The sequence below is a fragment of the Heteronotia binoei genome, chromosome 1 (assembly GCF_032191835.1).
Source record: "Heteronotia binoei isolate CCM8104 ecotype False Entrance Well chromosome 1, APGP_CSIRO_Hbin_v1, whole genome shotgun sequence".
NCBI classification, from domain to species: domain Eukaryota; kingdom Metazoa; phylum Chordata; class Lepidosauria; order Squamata; family Gekkonidae; genus Heteronotia; species Heteronotia binoei.
Window position 1 is genome coordinate 58,556,464 of NC_083223.1, and position 23,892 is coordinate 58,580,355.

The 23,892-nt window shown below is 43.9% G+C and overlaps 1 protein-coding gene across 1 annotated transcript in view; it reads right to left on the reverse strand.

Annotated features, from left to right (window-relative positions):
• The window catches only part of CSMD1 (CUB and Sushi multiple domains 1), a 1,753,937-nt gene that overhangs the window by 290,895 nt on the left and 1,439,150 nt on the right, over positions 1-23,892 (reverse strand). The window contains exons 24-25 of the mRNA XM_060234944.1: positions 19,737-19,928; positions 7,794-7,920 (exon numbers count right to left, since the gene is read on the reverse strand). Of these exons, the coding sequence (XP_060090927.1) occupies positions 7,794-7,920; positions 19,737-19,928 (319 nt within the window). The remainder of the gene's footprint in view (positions 1-7,793; positions 7,921-19,736; positions 19,929-23,892) is intronic.

The following is a 23,892-nucleotide window of genomic DNA, read 5'->3' on the forward strand; positions in this document are numbered from 1 at the left end:
TCAGGTCTCAAAATATTATTCATTAATTTAAATGGATTTTTTTTTTTTAAAAAATGAATTCTTAAGATCTGTTCATCATAGCCCTTTCTTAAAGTCAAGGGGACTACCAAGTATTAGATGTTCCACCTCAACAAATAAATGGTTTGCCAAGAAAAGGCCATATTTTAAATCCATTTGTAAAGACCTGAATATACCTGAAACGTAAAAGTATCATGCTGATGTTCAAGGTTTAATTTAGGTCATGTATTCTGCAGCAGAAAGCCAAATAAACATCCTTGTGCTTTCACACTGCTCGGTGCATTCCCTATTTTTTAAACAAAATAAAATAAAATTACATGCCCTGTAAAAATAGTTTCCAGAGAGCAACAGTTCTATTGATAATGATCACCCTCTGAGATGGTTTTTCAGCTTGCTGTAATAAATGCTGACTCAAAAGGCTACTTTGGAGGTAAATATTAATTTTGTTTTCTAGTTACAGATACTTGTTTATAAATTCTTTTTTCATTCTATATTAATTTCACATTTGCCATACCTATTAAAATGCAAATAGAGCAACGAATTCACTTGTGACTGAGTGAATGTCTTTTGGTCTAGTGCTGGGGGAATACATTTCTCTATTTTTTTTTTTCAGGAAGGAAAAATGAAATTGTCATAAAATACTATGATTGCCCTGAATATTTATCTTTTTTTTTTTTTTGCAAATAAGTTTTTTTTTTAAAGTTTAGCCTGCATACAAAAGAAAATTGAGGGAACATAAGAGTTCTTAGAAAGCTTTTATACTTGCACACACATGCATAATATTGTGATTTGCTTACCATTCCTAGTATATTGCAGCTGGAATTCTTTCTAAATTAATCTGTTCTCCACTTAAGCACTTGATAGTGCCATCTTAAGCAGAATTATACCTTTAAGTTCATTGAAGTAAACTGATTTAGAAGGCTGTAATTCTGTTGAGGATGGGGGTAAAGCAAGTTGTGTTACTGTGAATACATAAATGTGTTCTCTATTGATGAGCGAATTACATACAGAGAACTCTTTTAGCCAGATTTGATAGCTCAGATAGGGCTGCCAGGTGGGGGCAAGGGATCTCCCAGTTTGGAGGCCCTCCCCCTCGCTTCAGGGTCATTAGAAAGCAGGGTGGGGGGAGGGAAATGCCTGCTGCACACTCCATTATTTGCTATGAAGATCGATTCCCATAGGGAAAAATTGAGAATAGATCCACAGGTATCTGGTGCTCTGTGGGGGGGGGGCTGATTTTTCTGAGGTAGAGGCACCAAATTTGCTGCATAGCATCCTGTGCCTCTCCTCAAAACACCCTCCAAATTTCAAAAGGATTGGACCAGGGGGTCCAATTCTATGAGCCCCAACAGAAGGTGCCCCATCCTTCATTATTTCTTAAGGAAGAAAGGCATTTAAAAAGGTGTATGGTCCCTCTAAATGTGATGGCCAGAACTCCCTTTGGGGTTCAATTATGCTTGTCACAACCTTGTTCCTGGCTCCACCCCCAATGTCTCCTGGCTCCACCTCCAAAGTTCCCAGATATTTCTTGAATTGGACTTGGCAACCCTAAGCTCAGACTTGGCTATAGTAAGGCCCTCAGAGCCAGTCAGGAGTAGTTAGGGTGGCCAGATCGTCCCGCCCACCTGGGAAAGTCCTGCCCCTGCCCCCAAATTCCCGCCTCACGGGTTGGCTAAGCCGGGACCAGCCAAATCCCGGGTTGCCTCTTTTGCTCTCAGCCCGCTTCCCCTCTTAAGGTGGCCCAGCCACTGTGGCAACCCAGTCCACCGGCGGCGATTGAGCAGGATGCCCTTAAAGAAATCTCCTCGCCTCCTTCCACACTGAGCTCCAAGCGTTCAGCAGCGCCGCTTTGTAAGGAAGCTCCTGAAATCCGTTTCTCTCAGCGGCCCCGACTCAGGAGCAGCTCGCCTTCCCCGCCGTGGCGGTGGCAAGTGTTGCAGCCGCCGGCGAGCTCGGCCGGATGCCCCGGCATCGCATCGTCTCCTGCCCAGCCACAGGCTACCCCCCATATGCCGCCTCCCTGCCCGAGAGGGAGAGGGCGCGCTGGGCGGCTCTCGCAGTCTCTGTGCCATGGCCGGCTGCTTCCCAGGGCCGGCTGGCAGAGGGGCGGCTTAACGAGCGAGCACAGCGCCCAGTGCGGAGCGTGGGCGAGGAGGAACGAGGCGCTCTCCCTGCGGCTGCTGTGCAGCAGAGAAGGGCAGAAAGCGATTAAGCCCTGGCAAAAGGCAGTGGCTGGGTCCCATTTAAAAACAGAGCGGGGAGGAGGAGGAGGAGGAGAGGGGGGAGGAGGAGGAGGAGAGGGAGCAAGCGGAGAGAGCCGCACGTGCTTTCAGGGTTGTGGTGCTTTTTTTTTTGCTCTCTCTCTCTGGGTAAGTTAATTCATTTGGATCAGGGCGGATCAGGGCGGCTCAGCGGTGCTCTTGTTATTAGATCTGTCAGCCGCGTTCGATACGATTGACCATCAGCTACTGACTAGCCGCCTTGCCGATGCGGGGATTCAGGGATCTGCCCTACAGTGGCTGACCTCTTTTCTCCAAGATCGGGGACAAAGGGTGGTGATCGGGGAGGAAGTATCCCAGAGGCACTCTCTTAGTTGTGGGGTGCCACAGGGAGCGGTTCTATCCCCGATGCTATTTAATATCTATATGCGCCCCCTTGCCCAGATTGTCAGGAGGTATGGACTGGGTTGTCATCAATATGCAGATGACACCCAGCTTTATCTATTGATGGGTGGCCAGTCCGACTGTACCCCGGAAAATCTAGACCTGGCTCTACAAGCCGTGGCATCTTGGCTCAGGCTGAGTCGACTGAAACTGAATCCGACAAAGACGGAGGTTCTCTATCTGAGTCGGGGTGGTCCAAGAGGAGAGATCCTGTTGGTGTAATGAATCTATCTGCACCCAGTCTGACAGCTATGTTTTGACAGCTGGTGATCTAGCAGGCATGCTAGGTCACAATGACCTTATCAGCAGGCCGGTTTGAGCCGGCAGAAGCCAAGAGAAGAAACCTGCTGAGTCAGCATGACAGTGCACAGCCTTGATTGGCTAGTAGGACTATAAGTAGACTGTGTGTGGACCACACATGTCTCTCTCCGAGAGTTGGTGTGTAGGCGGAGCATTTTGTCTGTTGGAGTAAGGTATTGGACTGCACTAGTGAGCACTTATTGTATGTATCTGTAAATACACTATTTTGGCACTAGTTGCAGGTGTCTGGCTGATTTCTTTCCTGGAGCCCTGTGTTGGGCAGGTCACCAAGCTCACTCTGCTAACTCCCGCACCGACAGATCCATCTGCCGACTCTTGACGGGGTGCCATTAACACCGGTCCCTAAGGCCAGGAGTTTAGGCGTGCTCCTTGAGTCCTCCCTTACAATGGAGGCCCAGGTAGCAGCCACTGTTAGATCTGCCTTTTTCATCTTCGGCGGGCACGGCAGCTGGCTCCTTTTCTGGAGCACAACGATTTAGCGATGGTAATCCATGCTACGGTCACCTCAAGAATAGATTACTGTAATGCTCTCTACATGGGGCTACCCTTGACGCAAACCCGGAGACTACAGCTAGTGCAGAATGCTGTGGCACGGCTGCTGATGAGGCTGCCACGATGGGAGCACATTCAGCCAGTGCTGAAAGAGCTGCACTGGCTACCTGTTGTGTTCCGAGTTCGCTTCAAGGTGTTGGTATTGACCTTTAAAGCCCTTTATGGTCAGGGACCTGCATATCTACGGGACCGCCTTTCTCCGCATATCCCCCAGAGAGCACTGCGTTCAGGGGCAAAAGACCTACTCTCGGTCCCCGGACCAAAAGAAGCCAGGCTATGCGTGACAAGATCTAGGGCTTTTTCGGTGGCAGCACCAGAGCTCTGGAATGCTCTTCCAGAAGCCATATGGGCCCTGCGGGATCTGTCTGCGTTCCGCATGGCCTCTAAGACCGAGTTGTTCAAGCAGGCCTTCGATGCTTGATGAAGATGGCTGCCACCGGACATCACACAGAACGCCGGTGATCACTGTTTGGAATTCTAATGCCGCTATAATGTAGGGATTCAGCACTTTAAAATGGTTTTAATAATTTTTAATTGTAATATGTTTTTTTAAACTGAAAATGTTAAATTATGGTTTTATATATTGTACTGGTTTAATTGTGTAGATACTGTGAGCCGCCCTGAGTCCGCTTGCGAAGAGGGCGGGATATAAATCAAATGTAATAAATAAATAATAAATAAATTTCTAGGAGGATCCTCCTCCTCTCCAACCTTGACGCAATCCCCAAGCGGCTCGGAGGGGGTGGAAACCTGTTCCACCGGCCCCCGGCATTTGTTCAAAGTCCAAGGAAAGCAGCAGCAGGAGCGGCAGCAGCCCGAAGTCTTTGGCCCTCCAGAGCTCTTATTTAAATCTTTTTTAAAAAAACTTAGGGCGACTCGGTGGGGTTTCCAAGGCAAAAGACCTTCAGAGGTGATTTGCCATTGCCTCCCTCTCGTGCCAGCCCTGGCAGTCCTTGGAGGTCTCCCATCCAAATACCAACGAGGGGCAGCCTTGCTTTGGGCTACCCAGAGCTTTAGGTGACCCAAAACGCCCCTGGGTGCAACGCCCGAATCCCAGGCAATCCACGTAAGGTTTGCCCGAGTGCCTCCAGCAAGCAAGGGCATCGTCCCTCTACTAGAAAAGGAAGTGTTGCTGGGGCAAATGCAGGCAAACCATCCCTTCAACCCAATCCTGATTTTGCAAAGTAAAATGCCCCAGGAGATGAAGTTGTGGCTAAAAGCGTCTGCCTGGCAGAGGCTCTCCCTTAGATGAGAAGGAGAGGGAGTTTCCTGCTTTGGGCTGGGAGAAAATCTGACTGCTTGCTTGTCTAACTTGCTTAGGGGTCTTTGTGCAGATGCTTTTTTGGACATCTGTGGTAGGTGGTAAAAGATAAAGGGGGGCGCGGAAGAGGGCTGCAGATTTTTATTTCATTTGCAGAAAACAATAATAATTTAGTTTCCCTATCACTGGAAACCCTGTCTTATTTTAACTCTGATTTATTTTTCAAAGGATGCCTGACTTATCATGGGTTGAGAAAAAGTTAGGCTCCATTTATGTTTTTGCCCCATGTGGGACCTAATTATGAAACCTAAGTATAAACTCCTCTGGGAAGAGAGCAAGCGCTGCAGTAATACAAGACTGGGCCTGATCCTGACTGGAGCCTCTGGGTCCTGGCAACAGCACTGAACATAAAACAATGGAGAAGGTGTGGTCCTGCACCTAAAGCACCGCGCTTGGAACTGGGAAGATCTACAATGAGATACAGCAGCATTTGTCAGGCTGAATTCACTATCAGTAAATGCATTTATGAGGCCATAAAATATATGCAGCCCAGGCAAAGTTGAGCACTTTTAAAGTCCCATTCATTTCAATAGGAAGGTTGAGCACAAGCTTATGTCTTTCCCAATGCCCACAAAATATTGTAAAACAGTTAAACTCAGCTAGATCACCTACAACAGCGGTCTCCAACCTTTTTGGCACCAGGGACCGGTTTTGTGGAAGACAGTTTTTCCACAGACCGTGTGTGTGTGTGATGGTTTTGGGATGATATAATTGTGCACTTTATTTTGGTGTACTTAGGTGTGTGGACTCTGATCTAGGAGAACCGGGTTTGATTTCTCACTCCTCCACTTGCTGGAATGGCCTTGGGTCAGCCATAGCTCTCACAGAGTTGTCCTTGAAAGGACGGCTTCTGGTGAGAGCTTTCAGCCTCACCCACTTCACAGGGTGTCTGTTGTGGGGGAGGAAGATAAAGGAGATTGTGAGCCACTCAGATTTTGAGTGCAGGGCAGGATATAAATCCAATGTCATCTTATTATCATTATTACTAAATTGTAATATATAATGAAATAATTATATAACTCACGACCCGGTTGCTATCAGGCCACGAACTGGGGGTTGGGGACCCCTAGGGTGGCCAGATCGTCCTGCCCACCCGGGAAAGTCCCGCCCCTGCCCCCAAATTCCCACCTCACGGGTTGGCTAACCCGGGACCAATCAAATCCAATCAAGTGATGTCACTTCCTGCTTCCGGCAGGTGGCACGGGGAAATGATGTCACAGGAAGTGATGTCACTTCCTGTTTCCGGCGGTGGCATGACATCACCGGAAGTGACGCCACTTCCTGTTTGCGGAGGAGCGCGCTTTGCGCGCGCACACACACATTCATTCCCCCCTCAAGGTGTCCCTGGCTGGCCTGCAGATATTATGGCCACCCTAGGAGTAGTGGTTACGTGAGTGGACCTGTATCTGGGAGAACCAGATTTGATTCCCCACTCCTGCACTTGCAGCTGCTGGAATAGCCATGGGTCAGCCATAACTATCACGGAGCTGTCCTTGAAAGGGCACTTCTGTGAGAGCTCTCTCAGACCCACCTACCTCACATAGTATCTGTTGTGGGGAAGGAAGATAAAGGAAATTGTGAGCTGCTCTGAGATTTGGAGTGGAGGGCAGGATATAAATCCAATATTTTTTCTTCTTTGGCCAGAAACTGGATTTTCAAGACACAGAGAGGAAGACACATACCCGCTCTCTTTTTCTGTCATAAATATATACCACCAGCAGCTCATTGTTTAAGAAATACAAAAACTTTTAGGAGTTTAGTACATTATAGACATATCACTACAAGACACTTTAAATTTAAAAGAGGAATAAATTAAATATTAGCAGCCAGACCTCTCCTGTGGAAGGGCAGCCTTACAGCAAGACACCCCTCTTTAATTATCACCCCCCAAATCATTTGTGTACTGTACATTCTGGCCTAGAAATGGGACCAAGATGGAGATGGAGCAAACAAAATGGACACTGGCCAGTGAAAAGTCTGGGAAACTATTTGGGGTAGGTGAGGCAGTGTTGTGATTTGCTAATGGATCTCTCCCCACCCTAAATGAGATACTCCGTCTCAGTTAGGGATTTCCTGAGAACCCCTCCCTGCACCTGGTGTTGTTTTCCCTTACTCATCTTAATTGATGGGCTATTCATATAGTCTGATAGCCTCTCCCATCCCAGATGCAAGGGTCATCAGAGAAACAGTATCACCTTTAGTTTACATTCAGTAATGTCATCAGAAAACATTGACACTTTAAGTCTACACCCAACAATCTTATGAAGAAGCACCATTAGCCAACTGTCACAAATTTCCTTTGGTCTTTGCCCATACATGGACAAGCCATCAAACCTCTCCCAACATATTGTTTTAACCCCAACAAGTCAATCATGGTATTGTTTTAGGAAGATACACACATTTGACCGCCTCGGTGAAATTTTGCTTTAACTGGACACACTCTGCCCATTGTAGGTGTGTGTTCTCCTGGATCCAGATCTCACACCTAAAACACAGGTCATGTTGTCCTTGCTCTGACGCAGACTTCATCTTCTATATAGGCAAACATCACACATCCCCAATCTGTATCCCCTCCCCACTACCCCCCTTTATCTTCGTTAGCCTTGTATGCATGTTTCCCCATATGCTCTTGTGTATGTTTTGCTCTTGTATTCCTTTTAAATAAAATCATTTCTATTTAATTTGGGCTGGTTTATTTTGAGAGTTCTCAAAGGAAAAATCCCCTTAAATGCTAGTGGACATCCCACTCATGACCCTTCTCACAAGCGCTGTCCTCAATTATTCTAATTTCCCTCATAGATTTGGAGATGCCCTCACAATTTGGGTAACAATTTGATCCCTTAAACATTAAATGTTAGGTAAATGTGTTATACTGAACTCTGGTCCATATTAAATTTCTTCTGAAATTGTATGCATACCTAATTGTTCTCCCTGGGTCTGCTTCTATAATCCAAGTACAATGAAGATTATTGTCATATGGAGCAGGATAACCTGGAGACAATATACGCCCTGAAGTTGCAGCATGAAGTCGTCCTCCACACTCAGCTGAAAAACAAAAATAAAGCTTCAATGATTAGAGTGTATGATGTATCTACACTGCAGAAGGACCTGATGTCTGTTGCAGAACTGCTAAGTTTTAGAAAGATCTAGTTGTTTGTTCTTGGTGAGATGAGCGGACAAGTGGTACAAAAGGAAGAGTCACTGTGACAAGAAAATCATAAGCATTTTATGGATTCTTGCAATTTATCTAAATATTATGTATAGTTAACTGAAGATATAAAGAGCTGACTTAAAATTTTTCATCCTAATCTTTTGACTGGAAAAGGAAGGCAGGAAAAAAGACTTATCCTTCTATAGCTTAGAATACCAGATAAGAATCTGTTTGCATGCAAAAAAACCTCATGAGCTAACCACTATTTGTATTGCTCTGTTTATTATATTTTTGGCTACTAGGATTATCCGCTCTGAAAACATGCTGATATTAATGAAACTTTAATTAAATAACTTATTCTGCTAATCAGAAGAATAGAATAGTGTAACTAAAAAGAAATTGGACATGCATAATTTTTCCTAGACTAGTAAACCCCACATTCATGAATGTGATCAGACCCAAGTATATCCGACAACACATTAGGTAAACAGATTAATATGGTAAATTTGCCCATTTAATAGACTTTATGGTATCTAAGTAGTACCAACGCTGAAGGCAAGAGCTGGGATGGGGGATGTTTGGAGAAAGTTCTTGAGCAAAGGATGTTCAAGAACCCGTTTAGTGCAGTCAGCAGTGAGTGTTTTTTATGAGAAGTCTACTGAAGTTTGATAAACTAACCCTCTGTTAAAGGGTTATCAGATACTGATTCTCCAGAGGTTATAGTGATGCTATTTGTGGTTGCATAAATAAAACATTGGCATGGAGAGTGCCAACACACTGGTTACTGTGTTCAAGTTGGGTCTGAGATCTTTAAACCTCCATTTAGCCATGAAGCTCAATGAGTAACTACAAGCTCAGTCATGCTTCCATCCAGGGCTTTTTTTGTAGCAAGAACTCCTTTACATATTAGGCTACACCCCCCAATACAGCCAATACTCCCAAGAGCTTACAGTGAGAAGAATCCTGTATAATATATACGTTCACAGGTGGGGCTACTTGAACTAGCAGTGAGAACCTCTAGCTTCAATATAACTGCTTCCACTACATGGTCTTTTAATCACATTCACTGAATTTATGTACTATGCATTCTGCTTTCTCCTCTTGCTTTTTTATCCATCTGTACTTAACACAGATCAATCTAGTCCAAATATAAATTATTTCTCTCTCCCTCTCTTATTATCCCCAAGTTATCACCTCAAGTATGCATCTGTTCATACACAGGATCCCATATTAGGGTCAGGAAGAAATGTATATATAAATGTGTATTCCCCAGGTATGTTGGTGACAGAAGAAATAGTGACAACCACATTGGAAAAGATTGACAACAGACGCTATGCTTTTCAACATTTGTGACAAAACAGCATAAACACACACACCCCGTGCACACACATTTGAATAGCTCACCAAACTTCCTGACTTCCTGCTAATGACTGGTGAGTAGATGGTACATAAAAACAGCCACCCTGGATCATATCAATGGCCCAAATAGTCCAGCATCCTGTTCACACAGTGGCCAACCAGCTACCTCTAGGAAACCTACAAACAGGGAGACTATGGAAGCCTAACCAGCTGGTGCCATCAAATAACTCCAAAATATTATGTCATGCTACACAGGAGTTGTAATCAACTCTAAAATGGCAAGTAAATCAATTTGCTCTAAAACATCCCCACCCTTGAACAACAAAATTCTTGTATGTCGATAACACAAGTAAAGGCTTAAATAGCCTTTGTGGTAGTGCTCGACCACCTTCCAGTCTGTGTCCCATCCCGATGGTGACAGGTAGTTGGGCCAGGTTGAATGACTCGCCTCCAACATTCGTGTTATGCAATGCCAGGTCCATAAATAATAAGACCACTGTCCTCCAAGAGTTTTTACTCAAACAGGACATGGACCTGGCATGCGTGACTGAGACCTGGGTGTGAGAGGGGGATACAGTGGCCCTCTCTCAAATGGTTCCCCCGGGCTACTCAGTCTTTCACCAATCACGGACTAGCAGGCGGGGGGGAAGGGTGGCTCTTATCATATGAGAGGCTTACTCCTTTAGGGCTCTCCCGGCCCCAGAGATCGATGGTATTGAATGTGCCGGTCTGGATGGGACGTTGGGGAGGGGTTGGTGATCTGGCTGGTATACCGTCCGCCTAACTCACCAGCCAGCACCTTACCAGCCCTGATTGAGGCTGCAACAGGCTGGGCATTGGAGTACCCAAGGCTGGTGATCCTGGGTGACTTCAATGTCCATGCTGATGACATGGCCTCCAGTCAGGCACTGGACCTGGTGTCATCCATGGCGACACTGGGACTCTCTCAATTTGTGACATCACCCACTCACCAGATGGGGCACATGTTAGATCTGATCTTTGCAGCCGGGATTATGGTGGACGATGTAACTGCAGAGGCAGTGCCATGGTCGGACTACTTTGTCCTTAAGGTTCGTGTGAATGCTCCACCCCAAACCTGTTTAGGCGGTGAGCTTATTTTGGCTCGCCCACAAAGCCTGATGGACCCAGAGCAGTTCCAAACAGCTCTACGGGATCCCTGGCCCTCTAGCGATTCTCTTGATGATCTGGTGGATTCCTGGCATGGCCGGCTCTACAGAGCCATTGATGAGATTGCACCTCGGCGCCCTCTGTGCCCCCGTGTTAAGCTGGCCCTGTGGTATACCCCGGAGCTGCGACAGCTGAAACGGACTCAGACGGTTAGAGAGGCAATGGCGGCGTACTCGGGACGAAGTGACTAGAACATCTTATAGAGAGTTTATGAGGTCCTATGAGATGGCAGTCAAGGCCACAAAGAAGATTTACTTTGCAGCTAAGATTACGTCTGCAAACTCGCGCCCGGTGCAATTGTTTAAGATGATTTGGAACTTGACAACACTGCCGTAAGGCAGGCCAAATGTTAAGGAATTAGAGATAGACTGTGAGGCTTTTGAGAAGTTTTTTGCAGACAAGGTCACGTCGTTCCGCCACGACCTCCCCGCCATATTGGATACAGTAAATGAACTCGAGGCTCCATGCCTGTTTTCTGGTTCGACCTTGGATCGCTTCAGCGCACTCAGCCTGGAGGAAGTTGACAGGATTCTCTCTAATGTATGCCCTACAACTTGTGATTTGGACCCATGTCCCTTCTGGCCAATTAAAGCTAACCAGAGGGAGCTTAGGGGTCCTATTCGGGACATTGTAAATAGATCCCTCTTGGAGGGCCTTTTTCCAACACCTCTTAAAGAGGCAGTGGTCCGCCCTCTCATAAAAAAGATTACATCAGACCCAACCGAATTGGCACATTACCGGGCGGTCTCAAATTTACCCTTTTTGTGTAAAATCATTGAGAGGGCAGTGGCATTACATCTGCAGTTTCCTGGATGACACTTCCGTCTTAGATCCATACCAGTCCGACTTCCGCCCGGGCCATGAGATGGAGACAGTGCTTGTCGCCCTCATGGATGATCTCCAGCGGCATCTGGATTGAGGCGGTTTGGCAATGCTGCTGTTGTTAGACCTATCAGCTGCATTCGATACGGTCAACCACCGGTTACTGACCTGCCGCCTTGCCGATGCAGGGACTGGCCTTACAATGGCTTTCCTCTTTCCTGGATGGTCAGGGACAAAGAGTGGCGATTGGAGGAGAGCTATCCCAGAGATACCCACTTAATTGTGGGATGCCTCAGGGGGTGGTGCTCTCCCCGATGTTGTTTAACATCTACATGCACCCCCTTGCCCAGATTGCCCGGAGATATGGGCTGGGTTGTCATCAGTATGCTGATACCCAGCTCTATCTACTGATGGACGACTTGCCTGCCGATGTCCCAAAAAATCTGGGCAGGCAGGCTCAGGCTGAGTGGGTTGAAGTTGAATCCAATGAAGATAGAAATCCTGTGCCTGGGCAATGGCGGTCTAGGAAGGGAAATTCCCCTACTGGTCTTTGAAAACAGAGCGCAGGGTCAAGAGCCTGGGGGTACTACTGGAGCCTTCCTTGTCAATGGAGGCCCAGATAGCAGCCACTGCTAAATCCGCCTTTTTTCATCTGAGACGGGCGAAGCAGTTGGCTCCCTTCCTGGAGCGCGATGACCTGACAACAGTGATCCATGCAACGGTCACCTCGAGGTTAGACTACTGTAATGCCCTCTACATGGGGCTGCCCCTGTTCCGGACCCGGAAACTGCAGCCAGTGCAGAACGCAGCAGCCAGACTGTTAATGGGGCTCCCTAAGTGGGAGCACATATGGCCTGGGCTGCGGGAACTGCATTGGCTGCCAATTGTGTACCGGATCCAGTACAAGGTGCTGGTTACTACCTTTAAAGTCCTATATGGCCAAGGACCTGCCTACCTTAGGAACCGCCTCTCCCCATATGTTCCCCAGAGAGTGCTTTGATTTAGCTCCCAAAATCTGCTGACAATCCCTGGGCCGAAGGAGGCCAAATTAAAAACAAAAGGAGATAGGATCTTCTCAGTTACAGTACCCCGTTGGTGGAACCAGCTGCCAGAGGAGGTGCGGGCCTTGCGGGACCTTAACCAGTTCTGCCAGGCCTGTAAGACCGTCCTCTTCCAGCTAGTATTCCATCTCTATGCAAGCTATGTTATATGTGTAGCACCAAATTGATCTGTGTTTTAAATTTGTTTTATTGATGTTCTGTTTGTATGTTTTAATGGGGTAATTTGTTTCTTTATTATTTGATTACTGGAAATATTGTATTTATATTATGTTATGTTATGTAAGCTGCCCTGAGCCTGCTTCGGCGGGGAGGGTGGGATACAAATTAAAAATTATTATTATTATTATTATTATTATTATTATAAACTATCAAAAGTAAAATATAGCAGAGGGGTTTTTTCCTGGGAGAATGTAGCAAAATGGAGTTCTGGAACCTCTTTATGGAAACAAATTTCTCAAAAAGCAGTTTAAAAGTTCACAAAGGGCACCCGTGGGTTTCGCCTTCATTTCCCTCTTAGGAGTTCTGGCACCTTTTTTCCCAGAAAAAAAGTCCTGAGGGAGAGGGAAACTTGTTTTGCCCAGGATCCTGTGGAAAGGACCTGACTTCATCCTTTCTTAAAAAGGAGTTATAAATTGAGCTGCCCCCTACTAGGATTGTCCTATAAAATTATCCTAAACTCTTAGTATTCAGACAATTACTACCCAGCAGTCTTTCTTCTGGCAGCCCTAGGATCTTGCATGAATGAGCAAAGCATACCCTGTACATAGCCTCCAGCACTTATATCTCTTGTATTCACATAGCTGGAAAATAAGATTAACCTTTTCTTTACCTTGATGGAGGGTTTTTATTCTCACATTTAACATCATATGGATATAATCACATATTTTTCCCCTCAAAATCTTAGTTAAACGTACAGATGATACAACTTTTGTGTTGTGTCTAAGAGGGGTGTAAAACCAATGAAAGTGAAGATGGAACTCAGATGGGTACTCAATAACTTTGAATTTCCTCAGTTTGAAAGTTCCCTTAAGCATGTTTGAAAGAGCAGTGAGACTCAAGCTACATTTTACACGGAGTTTCATGAGTTTTTCATTAACTGTATTTGGTTTGTTTTCTACCCAAAGCAGCCTTGGGCAGATTGCTTTCAAAGAAGTATAAGGGAAGGCAAAAGTAGCTTAACTCTCTCCCTTCCAATGCGTGTTGTGGTCAACGCATTACTTTTTTCCATCAGCTGAAGAATGAACTTTTATATTGTCTGTACCCTTCCCTTACAGATGAGAAAGCAGTGTGTGTGTATGTGTAGGGGGCGGGGAGAATAAAACAGACCTTTCTCTCTGCCTTTTTTCCTGCTTTTATTTTATTTTTATTTTTATTTTATTTTATGACTTCTATCCCGCCCTTCCCAACAAGTGGCTCAGGGCGGCTTAGGGTCTGTGTATCTTTCCTGTCCCATGTTCCATTTATTTCATTATTTTTGTCTTTTGATAAAATAAGAAAAGATGAAACAGATTGAAGTTGGGACAGGAAAGATAAATGTGTAACAGTCCGGGCTACATAGAAATTGATGCACTTGTTAGGCCACAACCAGTAATCTGTCAATGTAAAGTATTGATTACTGTGGATTTTCCCTGTATTGGTCTCCCAACCAGTCCTTTGCAACACCAGGAAAATTTATTTCTGGGTTGCAGAAGCCACGTTGGTGGTTTAATACAAATCAGGAAAAGGAATAAGTACATAATGGGAAATGTTACAGATCAAATCAATAGAACAATTTAATTTCTTAAATGTATTAACTTTTGCTCGAAAATGGTACCCTTTATTAGAATATTGGGCAAATAAAAACTTCATACCTGATGGATAGTTCCAATTACAGAAATGGTTATGAAATATACTTTTTAAGACCATCGCCGACATAGGAATTCGGGGGCTAGCCTTACAGTGGCTCTCTTCCTTCCTTGAAGGTCGGGGACAAAGGGTGGCAATTGGGGGAGAGGTGTCCCAGAGGCGCCTACTTAATTGTGGGGTGCCCCAGGGGGCAGTTCTCTCCCTGATGTTGTTTAACATCTTTATACGCCCCCTTGCCCAGATTGTCCGAAGGTACGGACTGGGTTGTCACCAGTACGCTGATGACACCCAGCTCTATCTATTGATGGGCGGCCGGACTGGAGACATCCCTGAAAATCTGGACCGAGCGTTGCAAACCGTGGCAGGGTGGATCAAGTCGAGTGGGCTGAAGTTGAATCCAGCGAAGTCAGAGGTCCTTTGCATGGGCCACGGCGGGCCAGGGGAGGAGATCTCCCTACCAGCTTTTGACGGTGCGTCGCTGATACCAGTGCGCAGGGTCAAAAGCTTGGGAGTGCTTCTGGAGCCTTCCTTGACAATGGAGGCACAGATAGCTGCCACTGCCAAAGCCGCCTTTTTCCATCTTAGGAGGGTGAAGCAGCTGGCCCCTTTCCTGGAACGCGGCGACCTGGCAACAGTGATCCATGCAATGGTCACCTCGAGGTTGGACTACTGTAATGCCCTCTACATGGGGCTGCCCCTGTACCGAACTCGGAAACTGCAGCTGGTGCAGAATGCGGCAGCCAGGCTGTTAGTGGGACTACCTCGGTGGGAGCACGTGCAGCCTAGGTTGTGGGAGCTGCATTGGCTGCCAATTGTGTTCCGAGTTCGTTACAAGGTGCTGGTTATTACCTTTAAAGCCCTATATGGCCGAGGACCTGTCTACCTTAGGGACCGCCTCTCTCCATATATTCCCCAGAGAGCACTAAGATCTAGCTCCCAAAATCTTTTAAAAATCCCTGGACCAAGGGAGGCCAAATTGAAAACAACTCGGGAGCAGGCCTTCTCAGTAACGGCTCCTCATTGGTAGAACCAACTACCAGCGGAGGTTCGAGCCCTGTGGGACTATAATCAGTTCCGCAGGGCCTGCAAAACTAGCCTTTTTCAAATGGCCTACAAGATTGAATCCTGAAATGACACCTAGCCATCTGATATACATCTATGTTCGCATTGTAGCACCTTAACTGCAATGGTTTTAACTAATTATTTATTAATTATTTATTTAATGTATTTTAATGTATTTTACTGTATAATGTATTAAATGTAATCATGGTACTTCCATGTCTGTGAGCTGCCCTGAGCCTGCTTCGGCGGGGAGGGCGGGATACAAATAAAAATTATTATTATTATTGTAGATAGGCGATATTAGATGAGTTGGACATATAGGATTTGTTAGTTTTATAGACCAAAATGCATAATTAGTTTAATGCAAATATAATTAGAATACCAGAGATTCATTTGAGTGTATTATATGTCATTGCTGTTTCACTTTGGTACATTCATATATAATTCTGTGTACATAGAATCATGGAATTGGAATGTACTTGTTCATATTTTTATTTTGTAATTTTCTTTTTATATTTATGTGAAAAAGGATCTAAAATAATACTAACGTAAATGGATCGTTATTACTGTAACTTTTACTTCAATAAAGTAAGTTTTGCTAAAAACAAAAAAAAAGGAAAAGGAATGAAATCAGCCTTCCTCCCCATTCTGTTAGTATAGCTGCACTGATATAAAGAGAAGTGAGAAGGTAATATTTCCTCTCCTCTCATGGAGCAGTTCCCTAGTCTGGGAACGCTGTTAGTCCACATTGGTCTCATGACTCCAGCTATCAACTTTCCCAAGGACAGGTGGAACTGCTGGTGGGAGGGAAAGATCTGTAATCCTCACACACATGGATAATTGATCTTCCCGTGTTTGAATTGGAACCAATAGGGAAGAAAGAATCAATAACAGATTGATTTTCCAGTGCTCTTGACAACAAAATGTTCAAATCAAGAAATATTGTTGGTTTATCTATTTTTACAGCTATTAATGGAGAAGGCATATAGTTAATCTAGTCGTGTCTGCTGGGAATAGAAAACAAGCAGAAATAGAATCCAGTGAAAGGCCATGAAAAGAACAACACGCAAATGTTAGCTGCAACCAGATGGCAGCTAAATGTTGGTTTGCTAGGGAACTGACATCCAGACAGAATACAATTTTTAACTCTGTGTACTTGTATGTGTGCATATGTGTATGTATGTGGAAAGTGAGATAAAATATATTTTCAGCTACATTTTTTTAAAAAAAAAATCCTGATACAGAAGCCTCATACAAAATTAACTGGACAGTCACATGAGAGCAAAGTTTGAGTATGGTGGGACCTTTAAGACCAACAAAGTTTAATTCAAGGTATACACTTCTGTGTGCAAGCAAGCACACTTCTTCAGATATAGCAAAAAAAGAATTTCATAAACCATTACATATAGAAAGACAGAGTGTGGAGGGGTTAGTTGGCAGGAAGGGCTAGTTAGAGTCAAGATGCGTAAGTAATGAACAATTATTGCTGAAGTTGGATTAAAGCAGTTGGTAAAACCTGTGAATGGCAGTAGATTAGCATACAAATACAATTAGCAAACAGATGTGAGAATGGTTTGAGACCAATAAAGTTCATTTCTGGAGAAGTGAGAGATGTACACTTCTTCAGATACATTGAAAAAAAAATCCCTCAAATGTTCCATATAGGCAGTGGGGGGTGGGGTTTAGTTGCCAGAAAGAGCTAATTAGAGTCAAGATGCATATGTAACTGAGCAATTAATACAGCTAAGATTGCAATAACACATTTGGTAAGACACGTGAATAGCAGCAAATTGACATACAGATAACAAAAGAATTAAAAACAGATGTGAGAGTCCAGTGGCACCTTTAAAACCAACAACGTTTAATTTCTGGGTATAAGTGAGAACTGAGTGACCTAGCATGTATAGTGAGATAAGCAGACAATATCTCTATTAAACCCTGGGAGTTCCATTGTCCTGAGTGCTGTAATAACTTGTAATTCAGCAAACTCCCATTCCAGTCTTTTTTCTGAAATTGCTTTGCAATAAAACAGCTACTTTGAGGTTTCCTGTTGAGTACCCTGGAAAGGTGAAATGTTCTCCTACAGGTTTCTCAGTCTTGTGATTCTTAATGTCAGATTTATGTCCATTTATCCTTTGGAATAGGGGTTGGTCTGTTGTCCTATGCAGAGAACTGAAGGGCATTGTTGGCATTTAATGGCATATAAATGTTAAAATAATAGGTGTAGTTGATGTGAATAGGCCTGAGATGGTGCAGTTAATGTTGTTAGGTCCAGTGATTGTGTTGTCTTGGCATATGTGACTGCAAAGTTGGCATCTGGGTTTATTGCATGCTCATATATCAGTGTCCATGTTCAAATTAGATGTTGTATTATTTGGGTGAGTAGTTGTTTGAGATTATGCATCTTGACTCTAACTAGCCCTTCCTGAAAACTAACTCCCCCTTCCTATGTAATGGTTGAGGAAATTCTGTTTCACTGTATCCGAAGAAGTGTGTTTGCACACAAACGTTTATACCTTGAATAAAACATTGTTGTTCTTAAAGGTGACATTGAACTCAAATTTTATTCTGCTGCTTCAGACCAAAATGGCTTACCAAACTGAATCTATCTCCCATGAGAGGTAAAGTTTATCATAATGTAAGAACTGCCAAAGCAAAAACGAGATGCAGATGATGAGACAGCAGGCTTCACTACAAAAAGATTGAAATGTTATTTTCAATAAGAATTGTCACAGAACTTTGTCTCAACATAAAATGAGCAAGACTTGGGGATTCCTGCTTAGACTAAAATTTGGAAGAATTCTGAGAGCTAACAAATATCTGACAAGGCTGGTACAATTTTTCATAGGCCGTTTTCGCACTTAGCGTTTGCTCCCCTTATTCCGCGGCACAATTATGTCCGGACCATTTTTCTCGTTTTCCCACTAGTGACTCTTTGCGGAGTCGCCTTCCCTGAAGCCCCGGCTCAAATCGTTTTCCCACTGGCATCGACTTGAGTTCGATGCCCTGTCAATCATTTTTTTTTTAAGTGCAAGTCTGGTTGCGTAATGACGTACTAACGTAACATTGAGCTGTTCCCTCCCCTTCTTTTCGTGGACAAACCGCATCACGTGTGCTGCTGCTGCTTATGGATTGGCTGCAGCTGTAGAATCCTCCACAGCCCTTTATGTATTAACAGAAGCATTCACAGTGGAGAATCCTAGCACTAGATTCCCCCCCCCCCCAAATTCTGAAGCACTAGATTCCCCCCCCAAATTTCCTCCGCTCTCTTTCCCCTCCCCGGCTGGCGCTTGCAACGGGGACCTGACTGATTCCTGCTGCCAGAGCTCCCCCCCCCCCCGCCCCATTCTCTCCTTCCCCTTCTGTGGCGCGTGTGAAGAGCGAGCTCGCGTCTATTTTCTAACCGAGCGGAATGTAGCCAGGGAGAAGAATGCAGGACTCCAACTTCCCATTTTATACATGGCGATTTTGTGCAGGTCCAGAAATCCTGGTGGCACAGCTGAGGGAGGCATTCCCTTTTTAAAACACACACACATGAACGCTTTGGCCCGCACCGGCACTAGATTCCCCCCCCCCAACAATGGTCGTTTTCGCATGATCGAAATAACGCAACAGCGAAATAACGCAACTAAAGTCAATAATAATAATAAAAAATTCTAACGAAACCAATTGAAGTGGCAATTGAGGCTATTCCAGGAGGGTTTTTTTTTTCTATTTGTTAATTTCGAAATATCGCTATTACGCAAAACTGTGAAGTTTAAAAAAAAATATGGCCGTGCCGGCACTTTGGGGAAGCGCCGCGAAAGGCTGATGATTGGCCAAGGGGGTGGATGGGGTGGGAGGACGGAAAGGGAGAGGGTGCCGCCCACACAGCAGTCGATCCGGCGTGGATGGACTTCCCACTGCAAAGTCCGCGGAGTGGATCCGGTGTGGATCCGGAGGTTTTCAAAAACCCCGGCAGCATGCTGAAAAACATACTCCGGTGTGAAACCCCTGAAGCGCCGGAGCAAAGCGCAGCGCCGGAGCAACAGGTGCGAAATCCAGGAAAAGATCCGGAGGTAAATGGGGCGCTACGCCGGAGCAAACGCTAGTGCGAAAACGGCCATACATTTATACATCCTTAGCCAGCACACTTATCTAACATGATTCGTCATAAAGACTCCTACCTGGGCAAAACATTAATAAGAACTAGCAAAATGTATCTGGGATGTTTCACAGATCCATAGTTTTAATGATAACACTGAAACATGTTGAGTTGTATTTTGCGCTGTTTCAGCTCACAATCATAACGTAAGAAATAATGACCATACAGAAAGAAAAGTATTTTCAAATATCTAATGATGATTTTTAAAATTATTAATATCTAACATTACCTATACAGGTAGGTAATGGTTTGTCCCACACTCTTCGATCTCCACTCAGGCAGGTAATAATATTACTCCCGTGCATCGTGTAGCCCGGATTGCAGCTATATAAAATTACAGTGTCTGTGTAATGTCCCTCATCACGGATCTTGTATCCATAATTTGGTATACCAGGATCTTCACATTTCACTAAATCAAAGCCTGAAAGAGAAATACAAATAAGCGATTTAATTACTATTATCCAAACACTAGCCAAAAATGGAATTTCCATTTGTACCATGAGAATAGAAAAATGAATAAGTGCTATTTATTTGACTAAAAAGTTATTAGGAGATGTATGTTTTAAATATAAAGTGATAGAAATAGCCTATGATCACTGTGCCCTTAAACCAATGCCTTTGAATGTAATAAATGAGTTCTGAAAGCAATGCCTCCCATTTTTAAATGGAACCAAACATGGGTCAGAGAAACAAACACAAAACCTTCATACAACATTCTTCTAAAATATCCATTTTTTTCCATTCTAGATGTTCCACATAACTGCCACAATCACAATGTTGATAGAGTCTCTATAACAATCAACAAGTTGCTGCTACAACAAGGGTTGCTTTGGATTCCCTTTGATTAAGCGAAAGAACTGAAACAAATACACAAACTTTCCCAGTGTCTGAGCCTTGAAGAAGATTTGGTTCTTTATGCACAAATGTACCAGATTATAGAAATTGTGGCTTGTCATAAACCCTAGGTGGTTATGAGGACCCTGCCACTTTCTCCAGCCAAGTCAGCAAGTCCCCCCCCCCCTCTTATTTTGAACTTAGTTGTTTTAATAGACACTCGCTTTTACAGCCTAAGTACCAATGGATCTGAAGTTTGGAGCATCTCATAAAGACAACTGAGTTCAGGCATGACATGAAAAAATCTTGCAAAAGAAGTGGAAGAGTATGAGAAATTGATAAAGTGCAATTTCCCTCAACTCAGTGGCATATTGTTCTCAATAACAAAAGACTTTCCAACACTATAGACATCACCCAGTATCCTGACATATCCCAGAGGTGCCTGTGCAGCCCGCGGAAATTGCTGTTTCATTAACCAACACCTGATTCCTCTTTTCCTGCTTTTACTCAATCAAGAAGGGCAATCCCTCCCTTCCCTACTGCATGTTAATTTCAAAGCCCCCCCCCCCCCAGCCCGAGATCAGAAAAACCACGTCGCAGGGCCACGCTCCCAGTCTGTCAGGAGCAGCATCCTGAAAGGGCAGTCCCGCGGCTGCTGATTTCTCCCCTCTGCACTTCTTGGATTGAGAGGAGTCAGCTCAGCAGCTGCAGGACCACCCTTTCAGGACGCTGCTCCTGCAGGATGGAAGCGCGGCCCCATGGAGCGTTTTTTCTAATCACTTGGGGGGGGGGGCTTTGAAATTAACATGCTGTAGGGAAGGGAAGGGAGGGAGGAGGCACGGGGGGAGGGGGGCTGCAGAGTGGGGGCGGTGTTAGGCAGCAAGTCAGTCTAGGGTGCCATGGGGTGTCGGGCCGCCCCTGTTCCAGAGGGTAAACATGCTGGTCTTCAGTAGAAGAACTAGATTCAAATTCAGTAGCTCCTTAGAGACCAATCAAATTTTCAGGGTATAAGCATTCAACAGTTAAAAGCTCTCTTCAGGCTCTCGAAAGCTTATACCCCAGAATCTTATTGGTCTCTAAGGTGCTAATGGATTCAAATCTAGCATATTCTGTATGTTTAAATGTTTTATTTATTTTTAAAAGGTATTTACATGCTGCTTTTCTCCTGAGCATCTCAAATTCCAAGGTGAGTAACAATGTAAAAACAATTCTATTAAACAGATAGAAAAACATTAAACTAGCACAAGAACACCTCAAGCTCTGCAATAATGGATATCCCCCCCCCCCCCATGCCCAGACTCAGACTACCCTCAAAGCTCTACAGAGCTCTGTTTTGTAGCCTAACAAGAAGACTACACTTTTTTGGAATTATAAACTGATTCAAGGCAGCATGTGAATATTTTACTAAATAAAACAATGCAAGTTTCTAGCTGTTTCTCATTTTCTGGCGTATAGCTGGTTTTCACCTTGGCATGGTAGTCTTCCTAGGATAAAGTGTGTGGATTCTACTGGCCATTGGTCCTCAGTCTAGTGGCAGAGACCAATATGTTCTTTCCCTCCCTTCTGCAGTTGCAAGAAAAACTGTTACTGAATATTCTAATTACAGTTGAATCTACCCAGTGGAGTCTGCAATTCCCTTGGTGTCTATTCTTAAATATTCAACATATGTAGGGTTTAGTCCCTTTGAATGAAATGAAAGAAAGAAAGAACTCTCTGCATACTTCAACTGTCCTGTTAAATTCAGTGGAACTTCAAAAAGCTTTAATTTTGAATTGTGTCTATACTTTTCAAAAAGAACATTCATGAACCACTACAAGATGCAAGAGCAATTATAATTTCATCTCCCATGACTGAAACCCTTGCTTCTCAAGTGTCTTTTTTTCATTTCAGAGCTAATTGCATCTTGAGCTACAAAAACTGTTTCTCATTTTGTTTCATTACCAGTAACTGAGAAGATTCCCAATACATTGCTGTTCACTGGGCGACCACAAGCAAGGCAACAATGGCTAAATTTTGGGTCAGATATACTCAAGATCTGTGACCTAGATCCAGTTAAGAAGTGACCTCATTATTAACTTCTATTTTGTTAGATACGAAGTAATATTAATTTGTACCAAAAATGAAGAATTCTGGTTTAGAAGCATTTTAGAAATATTTTTCAAAGGGGAAGCCATGCTGATCTGTTGCAAGCAAAATATAAAGAATCTAATGACACCTTGAACAACAGTGCAATGCTATTTGGAATTAGTCCATTTGAAGTTCATTGAAATCAAAGGCTTAGACTGAAGTAAGTTTAAGTAGGATTGCAGTGCAAGAGTTGGATCTTATAGTGCCATGCCCAGAAGGAGCTCATGTAGGAGGATCTTTATTATCTAACCCTTTCCCCAGCAGCCCCATATGCCACTTCAAACCCTCTGCTGAGGATCAGAAGATCCTCAAAAGCAAAAAGCACCATAGTGAAAGTGGCTATAGTGAGGAGGGGCTTGGCCTACTTTACTAGAGATAGCTTCATGAAGCCCTTCAGAGCCCAATTCATCAGATGCACTGGAAATGTTGTTTTAAAAAAGGTAGACTTGCTGGTGTGACTATGTCACTTCCAGGGGGAAATAGCATAGGGTAGTTCTAAGAATCACCAAAAACACTGTGGTTTTACCATAGTGTTTCTGGTGATTACTTGAGCTACCCCATATCCTTTCCAGGTTTTTCCTGAAATAATATAGTGACACAGCCCACATTGCATCGCTCATATACCTGACCTCAACCTTCACACTGAACTTGGCAATCCTACCTGTTATGTAATATAACCATATCTATTAGAAATATAGAAACAGATATAAGTCCAGATTTTCCAATGTGCTTCTCTGGTGTACATCTGCAAATAAGTTAACATTTCTCATTATATCGTCTGTAAATCAAATGACTGCAAAATTAATTTAGAAGGGATTAAACAGGAATATCTAATTTATTTATTTAATCTCTATTTATACGATATACCAAAAAAATTGCAAGTTAACCATTCCCATGTTCCTAGTTTGTCTGGTCACCCAATCCCACTTCTGCTTTATTCAGATGATGTAGCTCTTCTTTCTTCCTCAACAGTGGGATTAAGACATCTTTTCCAAACTTTTGTTTGATACTGTTATGATAATTTACTTTCTATCAACTATGCTTAACCTAAATAAGGTGCCTTCAGAAATATTCATTACAAAGAAAAGTCAACCCCTGGATCTTAGGTGGACATATCATTGTGTAAATGTCAAATTTCAACTACTTAGGCCTTCATTTTGCCTCTTCCAAAAAGTAGAAATCTCACTTTCATCTACCAAAGTAATTTAGCTGCAATTAGGAGATTCTTCTACCATTCTGGAGGCAATTCATACCTTTTTCTCTGGAAGTCTATATAGCAAAAATTAGATTTTTCTGCATTATGGAGCTTAGATAAGGTTGCCAAGTCCAATTCAAGAAATATCTGGGGACTTTGGGGGTGGAGCCAGGAGACATCAGGGCGGAGCCAGGAACAAGGGTGTGACAAGCATGATTGAACTCCAAGA